The sequence below is a fragment of the Colletotrichum truncatum genome, assembly GCF_014235925.2.
Source record: "Colletotrichum truncatum strain CMES1059 chromosome Unknown Contig_0001, whole genome shotgun sequence".
In the NCBI taxonomy this organism is placed as follows: Eukaryota; Fungi; Ascomycota; class Sordariomycetes; order Glomerellales; family Glomerellaceae; genus Colletotrichum; species Colletotrichum truncatum.
The window spans coordinates 5,972,858-5,993,721 of record NW_027222398.1 but is presented as its reverse complement, the minus strand read 5'-3'; the positions used below and the strand labels follow the sequence as shown (position 1 = coordinate 5,993,721).

The window sequence follows — 20,864 nt, the reverse complement described above, 5'->3', positions numbered from 1 at the left end:
CCGTGTGTTTCGGGGCGCTAGGAAAGTAGTAGGGTTAGCGCCTGCCTAGAGTTACAGCTGTTGTGGCGGTGTTCTGTGGCTTGCAGTCTCCCACAGTTGACAGCTGTTGCTTCACCGGACGTCTCACGGCTCCTGGGCACTTGCTGAAGACAAGGGCAGGTTCCAGAGGGAAATGGCGGACTGAGGAAACAGGCAACAATTGTCTCTCTCTAGCTTTCTTGTTTCTTTTTTCTGCTCTACGTAGAAAAGAACTACAACAACATTTGGAAGACACCTCTCGGGAGGTACCGGAGTTACAAGAACCCACAACAGCTCATCTCCTGCATCAAGACAACAACGCGTCCAGGAACACATTTCTAGTTCCATTCACCCATAAAGCAGGAGCCACTTGATGTTACAGCCCACTGACGGCTGAGCCACTGGAAGCTTCGCTCAAAGAAATTGACCTTGCAGCAGCTCCCGCCCCGCCTCTCCCGATCCCCCCGCTCTTTACGGATACATTCACGCGACTCCGGAGTCAGGGATGTGGCCCGTGGGATGCAGGAGTATCAAAAGCACGCACACTGCTTCGACCGACCCTTGCTTCCTAGATACGGTAGCATTTAGACCCAGGGGCTCTCGTCTCCACGAGACAAAGCAAGCGCTGTTCATGAGAAGGTATTAACAATTGAGACTTTGACAAGAACGACGGCAATATCAAAAGAACCCCATACCATCTTCTAGGTTCTCTACAAATCCACAGCTAAATAGCCTTTCTTCATTACGGATACATTAAGCGAAATTCTGCTTGATTCTGTCCGACTTCCTTAAAGATATCCTTGGATGTGAGGACACAGATGGTGGTGTGTTTCATTGAGCCGCTTCAGATTCCTGCTGGTCATCGTCTACTGCGACTGTTGACCATAAATAGTCACTGGAGCCGGCGTAAGCGCATCATAATTGGTCATTAACTTGTTCATTGCGCCCTTCCTAGCCTGCCAGCCCAACCCTGGCTTCGGAGGTCGTTTGCTCATAGTTGAAGCTCTGTTCTACTAACCTGCAGTATCCTAGCAGCCTGCCATTTGATTGTGGCCCTAATTTATTCGACATGTGCCAGCCAATTCTGTCGCCTGTGTTGAAATCCTCTTGCAAACTACAGAAATCTCCAATGCTTTGATTGATAAAGCTGAAATCACAATTCGTTTACCATCATCTCAGGCTTTTCCTACTTATAGCACATCGGCCGCTCAAGTTTGGTTTTTAGTTCAACCAATCGGACGACGGATTGGAAGACATTGACAAAGTAATCGCTCATTAGAAACCTCCTTAGCTAAATATTCAATTTTAGATCAACCCCCGCACATTCAATATCTTCCGTTGGGGGATTTCATAGACGTCCGGACAAGAAGCACTCGACCTGGAAGTATCGCTTGGATCACACAAATTCATTTACTGTCTCTAATGAGATCCGTTTCCCTAGTTGCTATAAAAGCTGCGTAATGAATATTACCCAAGTTGCTGCCCCGTCATGAGCGGTCCTATCCGCCCCTCCATCATCCCACTCTTATCGCTTATCGCATCCCACTTCGCGCGAGTTCGGGTCAACCACGCCCCTCTATGTCGCTGCTCAGTGCTTTAAGTAGACTCGACTAATCTTTCTCATTATCAACCTGTGAACCCGAGCCAAGCAAGAAGAACAGCAGCTATGGCGCCCAAAGCGAACATCCCAATTATCGACATCGACGAGCCCAGCGTCGACAAGACTGTCATCGCACGGAAGCTGGTAGATGCCGCTGTCGATCATGGCTTCATTTACATCCGTAACACGGGCAAGTTCATCAACCTTGGTGATATTGATGCCGCCTTTGACCTGGTAACGATAAAGCCTCCTATAAGAGTCAGAGTCATCCAACTAAATCTATGACTACAGTCGAAGAAGCTCTTCAAGGCTCCCGTAGAGGAGAAGGCTGCCTGCACTATTCAGCAGAACAACCGTGGTTGGTCAGGCATGCATTCTGAGACGTTGGATCCTAAAAATCAGAAAGTGAGTCAATCACATCCCCAGCCAAACTTGGACGAGACCATGCTAACTAAAGAACAGGTCGGAGACTACAAGGAGTAAGCATCCATCCCGATCATGTAAAGCTCCTACCAGAAAATTGGGGGAGAGACTAACAATGCCAAAGGGCCTTCAACTTTGGCGAGTTCAAGGATGGCAAAGCCCAACAACCACTTCCCCCGACCATCCAGTCCGATGAGCCCTTTCTCAACTCTTTCAGAGACCAGTGCCATGCACTCTGCTTGGAACTCTTGAACCTCCTCGGCATCGGCCTTGAAGTAAGCCTCACCTCTCTCATGATCTCTAACCCATTAGATCTTACCAGAAGCCAGGTCGACCCTCCAACCTTCTTCTCCTCTGCCCACCTCCGTGAGAAGGGCGAATCAGGCACCATCCTTCGCATGCTCTATTACCCGCCCTCGTCTGCCACCGCCTCCAACCCAGATGACGTCCGCGCCGGCGCCCACTCCGATTACGGCTCTCTGACCCTCCTCTTCCGCCTACGCGGCCAAGCCGGGCTGGAAATTCTTACCCGCGAGAACGCGTGGGCACCCGTCCCCGTCACGCCCCCCGGCACCGAAAACGACGCCCTCCCGCCCATCCTCATCAACATCGGCGACTTGCTTTCGTACTGGACTAACGGTCTCTTCCGCAGCACCGTGCACCGTGTTGTTTTTGGCGGTGAGGGAGCCCCTGGCGAGACTGACACGGGGCCGAGGTACTCCATGGCCTTCTTCTGCCATCCCGTCGGATCCGTTGCGCTAGACCCCGTGCCGAGCGAGAGGGTGAAGAACTTTGTCGCGCCAGAGGGCACACCTCATGCGAATCCGTATGCGGAGAGAAAGGTGCTCACTGCGGACGAACATCTTCACATGAGGTTGAAGGAGAGCTATAAGGATTTGTACAAGGAAGAAGATAAGGCATAGACAAGCTAGAGCTTGGTATAAAACTCGTGGTACCTCATCAGATACCTCGTTCATTCATGATATATACTGTGTGTATCCATGTACTCATACAAAACTCCTGTGCTATGCTGGAAAACAAAAAGAAAAAGGAGTATCAAACTAGCCCGACAAACCATTTGCGCTTCGGGTTCGGGTGCTCTGCCAACGGCCGAGAGCCCTTTTGCAACTTCTCTAAAGAACTTATATCTTCCAAAAGACGCCAGTCGTACACCTCGATCCATTCACGCTTGCCACTAGGCAGATAGTGTGGGTTATCAAGGATTTGTTTCATGAAAGCTCGGGTAGCCTCTTTGCGATTATGCTCGACGAAGCAAATCTTCCGAACGCGCTTCTTGTTCGACTGAGATGGGGTCGGCGGAGGTGTCCTGTTGATCCATACCTGTAGCTCCGCTGTCCACTCACGAATTCCGTGAGAAGCGAGGAGGTTTTCGGTGACCCAGGACTGGTTGGCGATGCATGGGGCCAGTAGAGCAATCCGATTTGCTAAGAGACAGTTGTCGCCTGCGTTTTCGCACTTTTGGTTGGTTAGAGATGGCTGCCGCAGTTGCGTCATTTTGGTGTGTCTATCGTTCGGCTTTGAAATAGCCGGAACATGTCGTAGTTGGGCGTCACTGGAAGGCGGGAGTACCGTTTTGGTCTGCGTCTGCAGAGGCAATGCTGGAGCTGTTTCCCCGTGACCTCCCAATACCGACTGCTGGGAGGCATGGGGAGACGAACTGTCCTGGTTGACGCTCCTTTCTCTCAACGGCTGCCGGGCTTGCGAACTAGGTGGGTCTTGGTTGTCCATGCCAGACTCTGATAAAACTCTCAGTCTCTTCATTTCGCGTGAGGATGGGTTGGTGCTTCCTTGGGCTCGCTTACTGGTGTTGAGCACCTCGGTTGTTGTCTCGTTAACAAGCTTCTCCAAAGGCTTGGTGGTTGTACCCTTAAGGGCCAGCGCAGTTGGCGTGGGAACAGCTGGAGTCTCTGAGACCTCGAGCAAGGCCGGGAGGGATCGACGCGCCAAGCTTGGGCTTTCAAAGAACATCGGAGCTGGCGAGGTCGATGGTCTGACAGAAGACGTGCGAGATGGTGTCAGGAGAGAAGTGGTCGTCGATTGGCTGATAGCATCTACGGGAATACCACGTGGGTCTGCACCTTCTAACGCGGCGATCCAGTCGAGCAATTCTTGACTGTCTTCCATAGCAGGCGTTTTTGTTGCATCCTCTGCTATCTGCTGCAATTCGGCAAAGGAGATGGTGTCAATGAAGGACCTGTCAAAATGAACTTTTGATATCTGAGGAAACCTTGGTTGCCAGAAGCCGGTGTTTCCCTCCTTATCAAACGAGAAACAGCGGACGTCAAACACCATAGGCTCGGTGAAAACTACGCTTGGCATCCCGTGTTGAGCGATGCCCGGTTTGATGCGGAGTATGAGAGTGGTGTTGTCCTCAAATGACACCGGCATGGGCCTGCCGTAGGTGATAACAGTCTTGAGGAGGGTCTCGTTGAGCTCCACCTGGTGAACCACTGTGAATTCAGGCCGTGCCTGGTATCTCTCAACGTCTTCCTTGTTGTCGAGACAGCCAAGGTAGAAGTGTGTCCATTGAAGATTTGGGATAGGATAGCATTTTGCTTTGTCTGCATCGTAACGAGCTGCTACAACAGCAAAGTCGCCCACGTCCCCAAAGCTGCCAATATACTCCTTTTTTAACTTGATAGGGCAACTAGAAAAGGACCGACGGTCCTTGCAAAAATTGAAGTATGGGTCGTCCGGCTTCAAGACCAACCCTTCATCTCGTGCTGTTATGGATTTGGCAAAGGCCTTTCTTAGGTGAGATGCTGCCAATGGATGGTCGAGGCGGATAACTTGACGTTCTACCAACTCGGCATGTCCCTCTCGACAATGTATCAGATCAGTGAGACGTTTGAAACGCTCACTGTGTGAGGCACCAAGCAGCGACTCATCGTCAATCAGAAGAGCATCAAAGTAAACAATCATTAGATGCTCATAATGATGTCGCCTATCCGCATTAGCTTATAAGAAATTATTTGGAATTGGATTCCGCACTGTGAGTCCTCTTCGGTATGTAGATATCTACCCGATCTTGATACGTATTTGCGTATCTTATGAAAAGGGAGGATCTTCTTATCCTGCAGGATGTCAGAAGCCTAGCGTATAGATGATTTGAGGGGATTTACCTTATCACTGTAGACGACCAGCTCACCCTCCAAAATGCATCCCCTCGACAACTTACAGGTAGTCTTTCCAATGTCTAGTGAGTCGCAGATTGCTCTGAGTCATAGTTAGCTCGTGCAGTTATGGTCGGGAGGCTAAGATTTACCCATGCAGGGCTATGCGATCCAATGTACTGTCCTTGCCACTTTTAGAGAAGATCTGGATGCAGTTGCGTCCCTTGCTTAAGTCTACGTGGACTTGGCAGTATTCACCGTCAATCTTCTTCTCGCAGCTCATCCAGCCATGGCCAATATTCATGCAGTGCTTGATGCTGCGTCCTTTAAGCCATGGTTGCCTACCAACCTTCACACCCAGAACAGGGGTTAAATGCTTCAGTAAGTCACCTCCAATGCGAAACGAGGAATCGCTTCTCAACTTCTGCACCAGAGACAACGCCACAGAGAACTCCTCTTGAACTCTCAAGATGTTGGGAAGCATCGGATCATAGCAGTAATAGACGTGTCCTGGATCAAACATTATTGGTTGGTAGTTTTTGAGGATTAGACGGGTAAGCCACTTGGCCTCTCTGGCTTGTAGGCATTTGTACAAATTGGCAACGAGTTCTTCCCGTTCGCTACTCCCTGGACGAGGCTGTGACGCTTGAATTGCAGGAGAGCTAAATTTGCAGCTTGCTGCGAGGCTGTTTAGAACAGTATCGATCTCCTCGACAGTGACGGCACCCTGTTCGGAGAAAAACGGGTTTGGCTACGGTGGTGTCAGTATGGGCAGATTCTCACACCATGAGATCTCGTATAGGGCTGATGAGCGAATCTCCACGTAGCGAACAAAATAACGGGTCGCTTACTGTCTCTCTGAGGATATTTTCAATGCAGTCGGCCAGATCTAAACTCAAGCCAGGCTTCTCAAAGCGCCGCAGCTCGTCTTGCCTCTTTGTCCTGCTGACACCGAGAGCTCTGCCCACAATGTTTGACAGTCTTATGGCTTGTAAGCCATATACACGATCGGTACGCCTGTCTGGGAGGAGGATAGAGAGTAAAGCGGATGCATCAGTTGTTGGGTTGTCGATGCTTCGGCGATGTCGCGCGAACCAATCGGACACTAGTTGTTTGAGGTTCTTTCTGCCAGATTTGCATTGTCTATGAGCTTGCTCTAGAAGGTCGCAAACGAGTACAAAAGGAAATGGCATCGTGACGGCTTTGGAAGCTTGAGCATGATGTTAATGAAACCCGTTCGCCGCGATTTGAGAGAAGCCTATGAAGAGCATGAGCTCCATTTAATGGTGTTGTGAAGACCAGCACACCATCACATTGCTTAATAGGCACCAACGCAACCTATGTCAAATGATACGCAGCCGGATTTGAGATGCCTAAGGTGATTGACGATAATTGCTGCTTCAGGTGACCGCTTCCAGCTTAGGTCAGATCTGCTGTGCCTTGTGAGAGCTTCATGCAGATGGTCGAACAAGGAAAGTCGCGTGACGCGTCGGGGGGGGGGAACGCGCTGGGTGTCCTAATTAAGAAAATCGGCAGAACAATGGGAGAGAGCAAAAAAAAAAAAAAAACAAGAAAACCCACCCATCCGGCCTGAGTTTGGTTGTGAGGTTGCTGTCTATGAATAATACGATGTGCATCACATCTCCATCAGATTAATGCACGCACAAATGAGGTGCATCCGCCAAAACCACAATAACGACCACGGAGGTTCTGGAACTCAAAACAGCAGAAGGAGCATCCTTCATGGTAGGAAAGGGAAGGGAGTCGCGGCCATGACAGGCAATCACGTGGAGACCGTATGAGATTTGGGGAAACAAACTGCAGTTGTGATTGGTCACTAATTTCAGGGAAATTGTCAATTGGGGGCTCTCCACACAAGTCACGGTTCATCCCAGCTCTTTCCTGCAGACCCCTGGCAGAACCTGGATTCGGTGGCCTGGGTCTCCTATAATCGACTATGTAGGCACGGGGCGGTGCTAGTCGGCGCAACTAAGGAAAAAGGATATGCTAATGAGTGCTAGCAACTGTCAGCCAAGTGCCTCGGGGCATTTTTTCCCAAAGGCTTTCCCGTCCGGCACCACCGTCAAAGCCGGCGCCCATCTCACGCCTGTTGCTGGGGCGCCCATCGGTTCCTGATTGTTCCTGGTTGTCCCTGACTCCTTGCTGCGGCTTCTGCAGCTTTCTACAGGCTCGCACGCAATGGTGCTGCACGCTGCTGCAAGCCCCTGAATAACGTCCTTCTTAGTGGATCGGCGATGCTACCACCACATGACCAGGTCCACTGGTTTCCGTGGACGATGGTTTTGTTTCGTCTTGTTGATCGGACGAGGCGGACGCCAAAACAATGGCAACATGTGCGAGTGAGATCTGTCAAGCAAGTCATCGGAAGTGGACAAAAAGAGATGGACGTACCTTCCTTGCGTGCCTTTTATGAGGGGAAAACAAAAAGAGGGTGACCGATAGGAACAACAGGGTCTATGGATGTAAATAATGGGTGTAATAGACAAAAGCAATGCGAATCGCACAGGAAACCACCACAGTTCCGTCATCAACAGCTCAGGTCAGACCACATCGGTTCCCATCCCAACAACCAGGGCTGAAGCCAACAAAAAGAGTCAACTGACTAGCTGCGCATCATACACTGCGTTACATCTTGCTTGCGCAGTCGCTTGCAATTGGGTCTATCTCAGTTCGATTCATCTTCTTCTTCTTCTTCTACTGCCCTATCGCCCAACCTCGTTCCTTCTTTCCCACCTTTACTTATCTCACATCCCGCCCATCGCTATTGGCTCCCCCGCACCCGTTGCTGTTGCTACTGCCGCTGTCGATACTTTCATCTTGCTGTCGTCAATCCCACATTGCTTCTTCGCCCATCATCCGAACTCACGGCCTCTCCCTTACATTACCTCACCTTTCCTTGCTCATACCTTACCTCATACTTTGGGTCCTGACATCGGTCTCCTTGTCACCCCTGCTTGACCCTAGGACGACCACGTCGAATACGGGTACCAACACCTCAGGAAGTACGGCCAAACAAACTCGCACTGCAAGACCGATACCGTCAACAAGCAAGCATCAAGCAACCTAGGTATAGCAGCATTGATAGCTCGGAGTCATAGCTAGGGCCTCGACTTTGCCCTCTCCTTGTTGCAATCCCAACTCTCTACCTCTCCTCTCTGTCGCAATCTTCACATCAACATCACATCAACATCAAAATTCATTCCCCTTTCTCAGTCCTTGTCGTTTCTCCAACTGGGAATCTGTGCCCGAATCCGTCATTCAATTCTCCAAGGTACGGCAAACAGGCGAGATAAAAGATTCCACAGCGGCCACACCCACAGGCTTGACCCCCTATCTGACCCAGATACACCCTCGTCCGCCACGCCAGCTCAGCCAATCTCACTGGCCAATCACTGCCTCCATTGTGGCTGCAACCCTCATCAACACACCCCCGACCAGACCCAGAGGGGAGGTCGACTACGCGGTACCGCACCAAACTTTGGCTCCCGAACCTAGACACCCCCGATTTCAAGACCCAGACCCAGAAGAGACGAGACCCCGACCCCGTCTCTCGCTCCGTTTCTGCTAATCGCTGCTGCTATCTGCTGGGGCGTTTTTCGCTTGCTTTTGCAACAACAAACACGGGCTGTCAATAATGACCCTCTTTCCGCCCTCTCCATGACAGCCATTTTCCTACTACAAATCTGCTTCGTCTCTACATGTTCTCGCACTCTCTTGAATAACCACCAGAAACATTTGAACACCTACAAGGCTGTCGTCGCCAGAAGAACGAACCACGCTCACTCCTCCACCGCCTGGAGACAAAGGCACACCCGGAGAGCCACTAACGCTTCTCCTTCCCATTCTTTGCCGAAGCGCCGCCGGGCATACACCACCGCAAGCTGTCAATCACTGCGGGAGGCGTCACGCAACCGTTTTGCTCGTGCCGAGATGCAGAGCACCCACGAGATTCGCCGTCGTTCTTCAGTGGTCGAGCGCCCGCCGGCGGACACTCCGGCCACGACGACGACGGCATTTGCACCCCAACCCGCTCTGCCCCCGAGACCTACCCATTTCAAGCCCTCGGAATTGCACGTCGAGACTCTTGTCGGAGAGATGGAAATCCCTGAGGCCACGACGCCCCCTCCCCCAACCCCTTCGACCCAGGAACGTCTCACGCGTGCTGCGCGTTCGGCTTCTAATGCGTCGCGAAACACCAACCGCCTGTCGCTGACCCTGCCCATTGCTCCTCCAACTAGTGACCCTTCCCGCCCAGCTTCGGTCACAACGACGTCCTACCCTCCCACTCCCGCCGAGACATCGGCTGTCACTTCCCCTTCCGACCCCAATGGCTTCATCATTGCGATAGCAGCGCAAGAACGACGAGTGTTGGAAATTCGCGAGGAACTGGCTCGTGCCGAAGCCGAACTTGCCAGACTGAAGCACGAATGGACCTCCCAATCAGCTCGGAGGAAGCGGGATCTGCCACAGCGCCCTCTGGCATCTCAGTTTGAACCCTCACTGCTGGATGACGACGAGGCAGCATGTAGACGCAGTGTTGAGTTGGACAGGAGAAAGGCACTCCTGAGAGATTTGCAAGGACAGACTGGCCCACGGGAATACCGGCGAAGAGTCCTCCGTGGCGGGCACACGCGGACTCTATCTCTTCTGTCACCGACGAAACCGGAAGGCTTCGCGCTGCATGATGACACTTCCAGCATCAAGTCAATGGAGCTTCGCTCACCGGTCATGACTCCGACGTACACCGCACTGCCAAAGAGGGCCTCCTGGCAGCCGCGCACTTACAACACTGCTACACCTGGAGTGAAGCAGATAGCCCAAGACTTCAGAGTAGGTCTCTGGAGCTTCATGGAGGATATCCGACAGGCTACTGTCGGCGACGAGCCCATTCACGGCGTTCCAGGTCGTCCAGGTTCAACCGAACCTCACGGAAGGAGGGAAAGGTCATTCGGTGAGCAGGAGACGATCAAGGCTCCCAATTCCTCGCGTCCCAGAGTGCCATTGAACTCAGCCTTCGATTCGCCAATTGATACCCCCAGCAAGCCGGCCAGGCCCCTACAAGAACGACCGAACCCGAAGCCGGCTACAAAATCTACCACGAAGTCAAAGCACTTCTCATGGACGCCATTGACCTTCGACTCCTTCGATGACAATGACTGGTCCAACTGGGAATCGCCTTCGGTTTCGTCGGCTAAATCTGCTCGTTGGAGCGGATCGACTGTTGGTGGAACTGAGGGACTTGCGTCAATGTCCGAGAACAACGATGAGAATGTAACTCCACTGTACGTAAGAGACTCTTTGACGCCCTTACCCTCCGCTTTACTGAGAGATGTACGTCCATAGTAAAAAGAAGTCGTCCTTGGTTCTTGACACCTCGGCCCGCTCTGAGTCCCGCCCTGAGTCGACTCTCCTGTCGCCTACTCAATTGGGCGAGCTGCTGCCCAGCGTTGTGAACAAACTCTCACCTGGCAATCTTAAACGCACGGCCAACAATCTCATGGACGAATGGGAGAGAAGCCTCTCCCCGCCGCAGAAGCAGCGAGACGAGGAGCAGCTCATCGACTTTCAGGAAACGACTGCCTAAAGTACGCCGGAATAAGCACGAGGCAGATCGAACACCGATGTTGACACGCCCCGTACATGAAGAAGGCTCGCATCGTATATAATCGAACCCATCGTATGGATCGCACCAAAAACAGTATAGATAAAAGCACCTACTGGACCGAATTGTACAAAACGGCCAGATCAGCGGACATTTCTTTTAATGCCGAACATAGACTACAGGCGAGTGAAGGCAGCCTGAAAAGAGGATGAACAAGATGACAAGAAAGGGCAGTAAAAGGCTGCAAGTGGTAGCAAGTCAATCGTGACTTGCGAGGATAATGAAGCCCTGATATAGGAGCTCATATCGGCGTATGTCTGGGTCGCAGTCTGGCAGTCATTGACGATGATGACCTGTTGGATAATGGCATAATGACGATAGTAATGAATGTACGAACGCAAGTTTTTCGTGCTTTGGGAAGGAAATGAAGGACCTGGCGCTTATGTGTTGAGCTGATTTGCTATTTCTCTGGAGTCGTCTATTAGACATGACCCAGATATGAGAAGAAAAGTTTCGAGCAACAGCCTGGCTTGTTTATCCAAGTAGTTAGATTTGAATAGTAGTAACTGTTTATGACGGAATTGTTTGCGAGTCTTGAACTCAGGGCAAGATCTTTAGCGAGTCCCCTCGACGATGACTACAGCTCCATTTCCTTGTTCCTACGCCTTAGTGACGGAAGCCACTTGATGAAAGACAGAACCGATATGCGAGTTGAACTGCCAAACAACAACAGAGTAGCAGAGTATGCATGGGCAGTCACCAAGCCACAACCGTAGAGATGAGGTTGTCAAGAGGCTCTGTCTCAGGGACAACGGTGCGGAGAACTGGCCAGTGCTGGCGTGTTTGGGGAGTAGTCGTGGCAGTGCACCTTCCGCAAGGCCAACCTTGAATCACAACCTGAGGTACGGACTCTCGCTTGGCAAGTTACTGGCTCGAATTTAGCGTAATAAGGTAATCAATCGGTTCCCTGAAAAACACCCATCATCGAGTGTAGTACAGAGTAACATCATAGAAGTCACATCGCGCCGCGACCCTTCGCTATAAACCGGATCTGACAACTCAACAATCACGCGCAGGAGAAGCGAAAAACCAGATTGGCCAACCACATAAAGAAGCAAAGTGCATGCAAGTCGGGTTGGGTCCTCGGCTCCGGGCGCGGCCATCTCTTGTAGAGTTGCTCGCCCAGGGAAAAAGGCAGCGGGATGGTAGTAATCCAGCATCGCCAACGTCGCCTCTCATTCCTCTAGGTGCTGCAGCGACAGCCGCTGGCACTGGCAACTCGGGTGCTTATCTGCAGGTTCCCGCTGACACTCCAGGCGCCATCGGTCCTTCAGCGACAACTGCAACAGAGGGCTCCTCAGCAGGCACGGGCCCCGGGCATACATCATCGGCTCCACTTTCGCATGCGCTTTCTGAGGCGTGGGCTGGTCGCACCAATCCCAATGCCAGCTGGAGCCCCCCGGCCAGACATGCACAGGAGCCGCAGCCGCACTCGACCAGCCAAGTGGACGTCGAAGCTCTGGCAATAGCTTCTGCTCAACCTCTACCATCATCTCCTCCAACAACTCCTCGTCAAACGCCATCCAAATCACCCGCCCCCTCAGCCCCCGACCCCTCCTTTCTATCGACCAAACTTCCTCCTGTGACGACGCTGCACGAGCCGAGCCCTGCTCGCGTCGAACCGTCCACCATGCCTCCCGTAAGCAGCCCGATTCCGTCGCTTGTGTTATGCGGCAAATGCGTGCCCCACCCACCCGACCTCGATCGCTGGAAGCTGACCCAAGGCGCCCTCGGCGCAGAAGCAGAAGAAAGACAACAAGGCCGAGCAGCAGGATGAAGCCCAGAAGGGTAAGCTACTCTCTTTCATCACTAATCGTTGATGACGATGGCATTAACTGACGTCTTGTTGCAGGCAAGATCTTCTCGGTCTCTGGGTGCGTTCGAAGCTCCCCGGGCTCTCCCCCTTCCCTCGACCTGCCGCGCGCCGAAGACTAACCGCCTTCTAGACCCGTCATTGTCGCCGAGGACATGATTGGTGTTGCTATGTACGAGTTGGTATGTTTTGACTGCCCGGACGAACACCGGCGTAGGGTTCTGACAAGTCACAGGTTAGAGTCGGTCACGATAACCTAGTCGGTGAAGTCATTCGTATCAATGGCGACCAATGCACAATTCAGGTTTACGAGGAGACTGGTACGCCTTTGATCCAGACTCAAACTTTTGTGAGAGCATATTTGGCTGATGTGATACATTGCAGCTGGCGTCACTGTCGGCGACCCCGTTGTCCGTACCGGAAAGCCTCTTTCCGTCGAGCTCGGTCCCGGTCTGCTCAACGGTATCTACGACGGTATCCAAAGACCCCTCGAGAAGATCAGCGACATCTCCAAGACCATTTACATCCCCCGCGGTATTGCTGTTCCTGCCCTTGACCGCACGAAGAAATGGGACTTTGAGCCGTCGATGAAGGTCGGCGACCACATCTCTGGCGGTGACGTTTGGGGTATTGTCAACGAGAACTCGTTCATCTCCACCCACAGAATCCTGCTTCCTCCCCGCGCCCGCGGTACCATCACCAAGATCGCCAGCAAGGGAAGCTACACCGTCGAGGAGAAGCTCCTCGAGGTCGAGTTCGACGGCAAGAAGACCGAGTACCCGATGATGCAGTCCTGGCCTGTGCGAGTTCCCCGTCCGACCACCGAGAAGCTCCAGGCAAACGAGCCCTTCGTTGTCGGCCAGAGAGTGCTGGACGCTCTTTTCCCCAGTGTCCAGGGCGGTACCGTTGCCATTCCTGGCGCTTTCGGTTGCGGTAAGACTGTCATTAGTCAGTCTGTGTCCAAGTTCTCCAACAGCGATGTCATTGTCTACGTCGGATGCGGTGAGCGCGGTAACGAGATGGCTGAAGTCTTGAAGGATTTCCCCGAGCTTACTATCGACGTCGATGGTCGCAAGGAGCCCATTATGAAGCGTACTACCCTTATTGCCAACACCTCCAACATGCCCGTCGCTGCTCGTGAGGCCTCTATTTACACTGGTATTACCGTCGCCGAATACTTCCGTGACCAGGGTCTTAACGTTGCCATGATGGCTGATTCCTCTTCCCGATGGGCTGAGGCTCTTCGTGAAATTTCCGGTCGTTTGGGAGAGATGCCTGCTGACCAAGGTTTCCCTGCCTACCTCGGTGCGAAGCTGGCCAGTTTCTACGAGCGTGCCGGTCGCGTCAAGTCTCTCGGTTCTCCCGAGCGACAAGGCAGTGTCAGCATTGTCGGTGCCGTCAGCCCTCCCGGTGGTGATTTCTCCGATCCCGTCACGACCTCCACCCTCGGTATTGTGCAGGTCTTCTGGGGTCTCGACAAGAAGCTCGCCCAGCGCAAGCATTTCCCCTCGATCAACACGTCGCTCAGTTACTCCAAGTACACCATGGTCCTGGACAAGTGGTATGAGAAGGAGTACCCTGACTTCCCCCGGTTGCGTGACCGCATCAAGCAGCTTTTGTCCGACTCGGAGGAGCTTGACCAGGTCGTGCAGCTGGTCGGAAAGAGCGCGCTGTCCGACCCTGACAAGATCACTCTGGATATTGCCGCTCTCCTGAAGGAGGACTTTTTGCAGCAGAACGGTTACTCAGACTACGACCAGTTCTGCCCTCTGTGGAAAACTGAGTGGATGATGAAGCTGATGGTCGGCTTCCACGACGAGGCGCAGAAGGCCATTGCTCAGGGCCAGAGCTGGGCCAAGGTGCGCGAGGCTACATCCGACCTGCAGTCCAAGCTGCGTCAACTCAAGTTTGAGGTTCCCACCGAGGGCCAGGACAGCATTACCAAGAAGGTGCGTTTCTGCCGTGATTTGACTAGTGATTGCGTTGTGGCTAACGTCTATTGTACAGTACGAGGAAATTCAACAGCAGATGCTGGACAAGTTTGCTTCCGTTGTTGACGAGTAAGCGTCTCGAGTCGTCGGGTAATGTTCTGTTTAGTCCAAGTCTCCTTGCGCGGTAGGGTATGCCCGGGGTTCAATAGATGAGTCCGGAGCGAAGATGCATCCTGCATGGTGGTTTCTCTTTTCGTAGTCTCCGCTAGTATATCAATATGTATATGATCCTGCGTTGTGCTCACCTGTGTGATTTTGCCACAGCGTGTCTGTGTTGCCGCAAAGTGGCGTAGTTGCAGTTGTTTGAACGCCCGGCAGCGTCAGGCCTGTCTTGGGAGTGAACGCCATGGATTGCGTATCGATGTGAAGTCTCACCTGCCGCCGGGGATGGGAGGGTGCAGGGGTTGTGGCTGTTGCTGGGTTTTCTAGGAAGCCCAACGACGTACCTTGGAAACGCCACAGAGGTTGCCATACAGACCACTGGTGATGTGAGACAAGCAAACTAATACCGCGTCTTGAACGGTGAGTTTTCCAGCTATTCTAATCCGCTATGTAATGATATGCTCTAAATAGAATGGGGTGAGGGGTGAAGGGGAGGAAGTGTGTTGAAGACCGGGACAATATTGAGACCAAAGTTGAGCTTTATCGGGCACTCAGTCGAGATGCCGGCGTTGAGTTGTGAACAAGGCAATCTCCCTCTGCCACGGGCCCGTTTTTCCAACGCAAGGTTAACCATCTCCTGGTATCTCGGTCCTGTAGAACCTCGTACCAAGTAACGAGATTGGACATTTGAAGCGGAAATGGTTTTGGATGGCACTTTGCAGAGTGAAAATTGCCATGAGCCAACGAAAGGTCATTTGGAATTGAGTGTTCTTGATGACAAGTTGTCTAGAGCCTTTTGAAGTTGGCATTAGGGCCGTAAATGAGTACTACTCGGCTTTCTACGTATATTTATGCATTGGCTGAGTCTTCAGGAAGTACAAACAAATTGACTAATTCTGAACAACAAATAAATAATCCGTCATTGATATGAGAGGTCATAGTCTTGGAAAGTGGGTAGTCTTACGAGAAGCAACAGATAGAATAACACCAAAGGCCCAGTGAAATTGCACGGACCATTCTGACCCACAATTCCCGCATAACGGTTGAAAGTCCGGTCTTTTTCGGCGCGAGTCCCTCACGACCACTCCGCAATCACACCCGACACATTCAGTGAGTGCCATATCATATGAAGCTACCCCACCACTCATCTCGACTCTTGTTGAGACTGGTCTCCAAAGGGAAAGCTGCACGCTCATACACATCTCACCCCCCGAAAATAATACTATTCAGTCCCATCCGTAACCGCCTGAACAGCAGAACCTCGCTCTCGTTCAACCTCACCACTCGTCGCACCTACACCTCCACCCCTCGGCACCTCTCCCGACGTCCGTCCCGGCCCTCACAAACCCCAACTCATCACAGCCCCCCCAAAATGTCGGACGACCTCAAGGACGAGATAGAAGTCATAAACTCCATCTACGGAGACGGCACCCTCGCGCCCTCACCACCAGACTACATCCTCGCCCTCCCCGGCGCGGGCTCCTCCTCTCTCACCCTCCGCCTACCGGAGACCTACCCGGACGTGCCGCCGCAGGTTCTAGGCACCCACAGCACAGGCGAGAATGCGCCCCGCGGCGCCGGCGCACGGGACCTGGCGCTCTTCCGCGACGCCATCGCCACCGTCTACCAGCCGGGCGCCGTATGCCTGTTTGACGCGATAGAAGAGTTCCAGAGGTGGGCCGAGGCGAGCGTCGAGGCGCAAGCCGCGGCGCGTAGTCCCTCACCCGAAGCCCGAGAAGATGATCCCTCGGCGCAAGAGAGTTCCGTGCCGGATTACCTCGCGGAAGAGCCACCCTGGATCCTGTCGGACCCGTTCGTGGAGCTCAAGTCGGTGTTCGTCGCGCGGGCGGCGCCCGTGACGTCGCCGGAGAAGGCGGCGGCGTACGTGAAGCACCTCTTGGCCACGGACAAGAAGGCGCGGACGGCGACGCACAACATGACGGCGTGGCGGATCCGGGGGCCGAACGGGACGAGTTTTCAGGACTGCGACGACGACGGCGAGACGGCGGCCGGCGGCAGGCTGCTGCATCTCATGCAGCTCATGGACCTGTGGGATGTCATGGTCGTCGTGACGAGGTGGTACGGCGGGCAGAAGCTGGGGCCGCGGAGGTTCGCGTTGATTAACAGCGCTGCGAGGGATGCGTTCGTCAAGGCCGGGTGGGTGGAGGAGGCCGGGCAGGGGAAGAAGAAGGGCAAGTGAGTTGAGTTGAGCCTTGTTCTTTTTTTTTTTTTTTTCCTCTGTGTGGGTTATATAGATGGATAAGGCAAGACAGGTTCTCTCTGTGTGTGAGAGGGGGGGTTTGCGCGGGAACTTGCGGGGGATTGCCGCCATTGTAGAGCTGGCTTCCCCAAGGCGTGAACGATCTGGATGATGAAGGGAGGGGTTATCAGACAGACTCGCCCGTTCACGTTTACTGCATGCACTTTCTTGAGGTCCCAGATACGACAGCCCAGGAGGCGAGATTTAAAGTCATCTCGAATTGAGTCCGGTCCGACACCAGCCATCCTCGCAAGACATACAAAAGTTGGTATCTAACATCAGAGAGCCGTCCTCCGCCAACGCCAACATGCCTCCACGACATTTTCAAGAAAAAAGAAAAGAAGAGAAGAAGAAAAAGAAAAAAAATACAGATTGCCAAGCACCTAGACCAGTCCATGCTAGTACAGTCATTCGTTTCATCCAACGTCGTTAATGCTACGCACGCACTCCACAAGGAAATCCAACGACATTTTTTTGGGTTCGCTCTCGCTCTCTCTCTCACTCTCTCTCTTAATCCGCCTGGTATTTTGGTTTTGACATCACTCATCATGCTGGTTTCTCGCATACTTCACTCTTTTTCAGGCCTTGTACAACTTAGGTTCAAGGATCTCCAAGGCGCGTATCGACTGTTCGCACGAGAGAATGACGGCACCGGCTCTAGCGGTGGAGAGATATGACAGCCCCGCGCTGTCTCCCGTGCGCATGTCCTGCACCAGCGTGCCGGCCACGCCGCAGACGATACCTGTGGCTTCGAATGGGAGGCTCTCGAGGTCCAGGAAAATGGGGACGAGGTTCGTCTTGGTGTCGCCGACGAGGGAGTCGCCAAATAGGGCGAGGAGCGACTTGTCCAGCAACAGCGAGGGCGGGTCTTCCTGCGCCAGGGTAATGGAGATGAAGCGAGGGCGCGCCGCCAGCGCCGAAATCATCGCTGTGTACAGCTTCGCGTCGATGTTGTCGAGCCACGTCTGGCGGTGGCAGTTGCCCGTCGTCTGCCTGCTCAGGGGCGGACGCTGGGTGTGGGAGAACTCGCCGCCGAGTTGGGAGATTTCCCGGCCGGAGCACTGGACGAGTAAGAGGTCGTCTTCGACGTAAGGGGCGACGCTCCGCTTCTTAAGCAGGTCGAACGTGCGCACCTGAAGCTCGGCTATGGTCGAGGGCGGAGGGGTCAGCGGGGGCCCGCTGGTCTGGCTGCCGCCCCGTGAGTGGGCCGAGGCGCCGGGGCTGACGAAGTTGGACTCGTTGTCGGCCAGCTCGAAGCCGCGGGCTAGCAGGGCCTTGACGACGGTCTGCTTGTCCTTGCTCGGCACCAGGATGAAGTCGGAGTAGTAGGTGGTGATGAAGAAGATGGGGATGCCGGCAAGGGCCAAGGGCGATGTCAGCTCCATGACACGGCCAGCGGCGTCCATGCCGGCGCTGATGACGGAGAGGACGAGGTAGGTGTCCTTGGATATGGAGACGGACTTGGCGAGGTCCTTGGGGAGGTCCTTTATGGCGGGCTCGAAGACGTTTTTCGCCCAGGAGCTGTGGCAGACGATGGAGCACTCCATGGGAGTGACGCTGATGTTGAGGAAGCCATGCTGGCTTTCGGAGTTGAGGCCCTCTAGCTCATGTTCGGGCTCCCCTTTTGAGGATTTGAGGGTCTGAGTCTGGGGGAGGAGGACGCGGAGGATGGGCTGCAGCAGAACCGAGTAGAGATCTAGAGGGATGTGGATCAGGGTGTATGTGCCATCCTAGATAGAGCGCGCGAGCGCATTCAGTGTTAGCCAAAGAGAGCTTCGGCAATATACCCAAGATATTGTGTCATTTATGGTTCGGTCTAGGGAAAGCGTGTGTACGTCTTGTCGATGAGGTAGCGGGGTGGATATGGGTATAAGAACCAGCCCCGCAATTAGGTGACTGTATCGAGAGAAACAGACAAGGGGCCCTGTATGAGTGTCGACTTACGAGGAACGAGACCTGGGCGTTCATGGTGATGCGGTCGCGCAAGCTCCTGGCGCACGAGGCCGAGAAGAATGCCTTTTATTTTCTTCGGTCCCTCTATCAACGAAGGGGCGAGAAGACGGAAAGAAGACGAAGACGAGGAAGAAGAAAAAAAATCCGATTTCGATGTGCGGGAGGGCACAGACGCCGGCGGTTAGGCGCGCGGAAGGATATCGGAGGAGCGGCCTCTGTAATGAGATCGGATTCAGGCTTTCGTAAGGCTGGTTGGTGCCCTTTTGGGGGGGCGAGAGTCAGAGAGTCTCAGGTGGTCGGCTTTTTTGGCAGCCGTTGCGGACAGGGAAATCGTTGTAAGTCGTGTTGTCTCTCTCGTTTTATAAAGTGTTCCCTCTACCCCGACTAAGAACTCCCAAGAGTAATGCGAGATGTCGACAAAACTGGGAGAGGAGGAAAACCCAGAACAAAATCAAGAAATCGAGGGAAAGGATAATAAAATAAGGAAAAAGAGAGGGAGGGATGGGAAAGGTTTTGAAGGAGGGCAGGAAAAGCCGAATAATTAGGTTCGTATGGACCCTGAAGTCGCAAGCTAGGCAAGGCACGGCAAGGCAAAGGCAAGGCAGCTTCAAGGTATGGTGCGGAGAGGGCACTGATGTGCGGCATGCGGCGTACAACTTGCGGCGGCCGTCGATAATGGGACGCTAAAGCACGAACCGTGCGGCCACATGCTGGGGGGGAGGGGGGGGGGGCCTGACGAAGAGGGAGAGAAGGGCAGAAAGAAAAATGGGGGAGAGGAGTCAACGGCCAACCAGGAACACTGCAAAAAAATATGAGTGCGAGAAGAGAAAATAGTGACTGGGGAAAGCCCATAGACGTGGGTTTGCCTGTCTTTGAAATTTTGGTTGGGTTGCAGATAAGGTGAGGAGGAAACTAGCATCAGGTAATCTGTAGTAGGTGTTGGCGGGGGGTCTTCTGCACGTAGAAGAGGGTGTAATAGGGCGCGGGTAGCGTAGGCCCCCTCTTACAGCTCCGCTTGAGTGGTTTGCGCCAAGATGGAGCTCTCTTTTTTTTTTTTTTTTTTTTCTCATCACATTATTATTTTGTTTTTATTTCACTTCTTTTTCATTAATGGATTTGTTCATCTTGTTCATATTCTTTTTTGGTTGGCCTACGTGTCCTCCGGTCTCTGGAATATTCAACAGACTTAGCGAGGTGTGTGGTCGTCTCGTTACGTCCAGATGCATTAGACAATCCCCCCTCGGTCAGGATGCAGTTGGCCGAGTTGGTAAGAAAAGCGATGATGAATATAATTACCATGCTTTATTCGTGTGAACCGACATTGGACAGTCATATTTCATGACGCTATCAGTCACGTATGCTCTTCCATACTCGTCCGTGCAATTACCGTTCATATTTACTCCCCACAAATCGAATACACTAGAGACAGCAGATGGACGCCTCTCTCTGGTTCTACTTGCAGGAAGGTTGGCGGGCTGGGCAGCATGACATGGCGGGGTTGATGAGCAGGCAGGGGAGAGGGCAGAAAAAGACCCATGATTGATTGCATCTTTGGTGGTGGGTGTGTCTCGTCAGCACGCGCACACACTCTCTTACACACACACACGCACGCAGCCATTGCACTTCTCAATTCGACAGTAGGACGATGATGAGAGGGGGTAGGGGGATGAGAATCCTCCTTAGTGGTTTCACGACGTTATCTGGTTGTGACAGCTGTGTTCTGGATCTCATAGACCGCCCCCCTTGCTTGAGCTGGAGATATCCGAATCAAGCGCCTCTTCTCGGTCATGAGGATGTATCGTGGCCACCGCAGCGTAGCGGGCGCTTGAGTCAGGTACACACACCTTTACCCTGATTCCGTGTAAGTGGGCATTGACAGTTGAGCCG

The 20,864-nt window shown here is 53.1% G+C and overlaps 6 protein-coding genes across 6 annotated transcripts; 4 read left to right on the top strand and 2 right to left on the bottom strand.

The window, feature by feature from the left end:
* Positions 1-1,684: 1,684 nt before the first annotated feature.
* On the top strand, positions 1,685-2,964 carry CTRU02_201668 (2og-fe oxygenase; the record flags this gene model as incomplete). Its single annotated transcript, XM_070203900.1, has 4 exons — positions 1,685-1,852; positions 1,910-2,023; positions 2,081-2,097; positions 2,166-2,964. 4 exons carry the CDS (start codon positions 1,685-1,687, stop codon positions 2,962-2,964), a joined length of 1,098 nt encoding a protein of 365 aa, XP_070062482.1.
* A 133-nt stretch (positions 2,965-3,097) lies between these two features.
* CTRU02_201667 (ATP dependent dna ligase domain protein) lies at positions 3,098-6,368 on the bottom strand (the record flags this gene model as incomplete). The annotated part of the gene is made up of 5 exons (XM_036729139.1): positions 3,098-5,006; positions 5,054-5,136; positions 5,185-5,278; positions 5,328-5,926; positions 6,027-6,368. The coding sequence occupies 5 exons, from the start codon at positions 6,366-6,368 to the stop codon at positions 3,098-3,100; spliced, it is 3,027 nt and encodes a 1,008-aa protein (XP_036579290.1).
* A 2,485-nt stretch (positions 6,369-8,853) lies between these two features.
* Positions 8,854-10,780, top strand: CTRU02_201666 (uncharacterized protein; the record flags this gene model as incomplete). The annotated part of the gene is made up of 2 exons (XM_036729138.1): positions 8,854-10,478; positions 10,540-10,780. 2 exons carry the CDS (start codon positions 8,854-8,856, stop codon positions 10,778-10,780), a joined length of 1,866 nt encoding a protein of 621 aa, XP_036579289.1.
* A 1,141-nt stretch (positions 10,781-11,921) lies between these two features.
* Positions 11,922-14,735, top strand: CTRU02_201665 (vacuolar ATP synthase catalytic subunit a; the record flags this gene model as incomplete). The annotated part of the gene is made up of 7 exons (XM_036729137.2): positions 11,922-12,497; positions 12,583-12,646; positions 12,711-12,732; positions 12,805-12,853; positions 12,907-12,991; positions 13,056-14,620; positions 14,679-14,735. The coding sequence occupies 7 exons, from the start codon at positions 11,922-11,924 to the stop codon at positions 14,733-14,735; spliced, it is 2,418 nt and encodes an 805-aa protein (XP_036579288.2).
* Positions 14,736-16,136: 1,401 nt separating this feature from the next.
* Positions 16,137-16,964, top strand: CTRU02_201664 (Protein IMPACT-like protein; the record flags this gene model as incomplete). The annotated part of the gene is made up of 1 exon (XM_036729136.1): positions 16,137-16,964. The coding sequence occupies one exon, from the start codon at positions 16,137-16,139 to the stop codon at positions 16,962-16,964; it is 828 nt and encodes a 275-aa protein (XP_036579287.1).
* A 638-nt stretch (positions 16,965-17,602) lies between these two features.
* On the bottom strand, positions 17,603-18,992 carry CTRU02_201663 (uncharacterized protein; the record flags this gene model as incomplete). The annotated part of the gene is made up of 2 exons (XM_036729135.1): positions 17,603-18,754; positions 18,969-18,992. The coding sequence occupies 2 exons, from the start codon at positions 18,990-18,992 to the stop codon at positions 17,603-17,605; spliced, it is 1,176 nt and encodes a 391-aa protein (XP_036579286.1).
* Between the last annotated feature and the right edge of the window lie 1,872 nt (positions 18,993-20,864).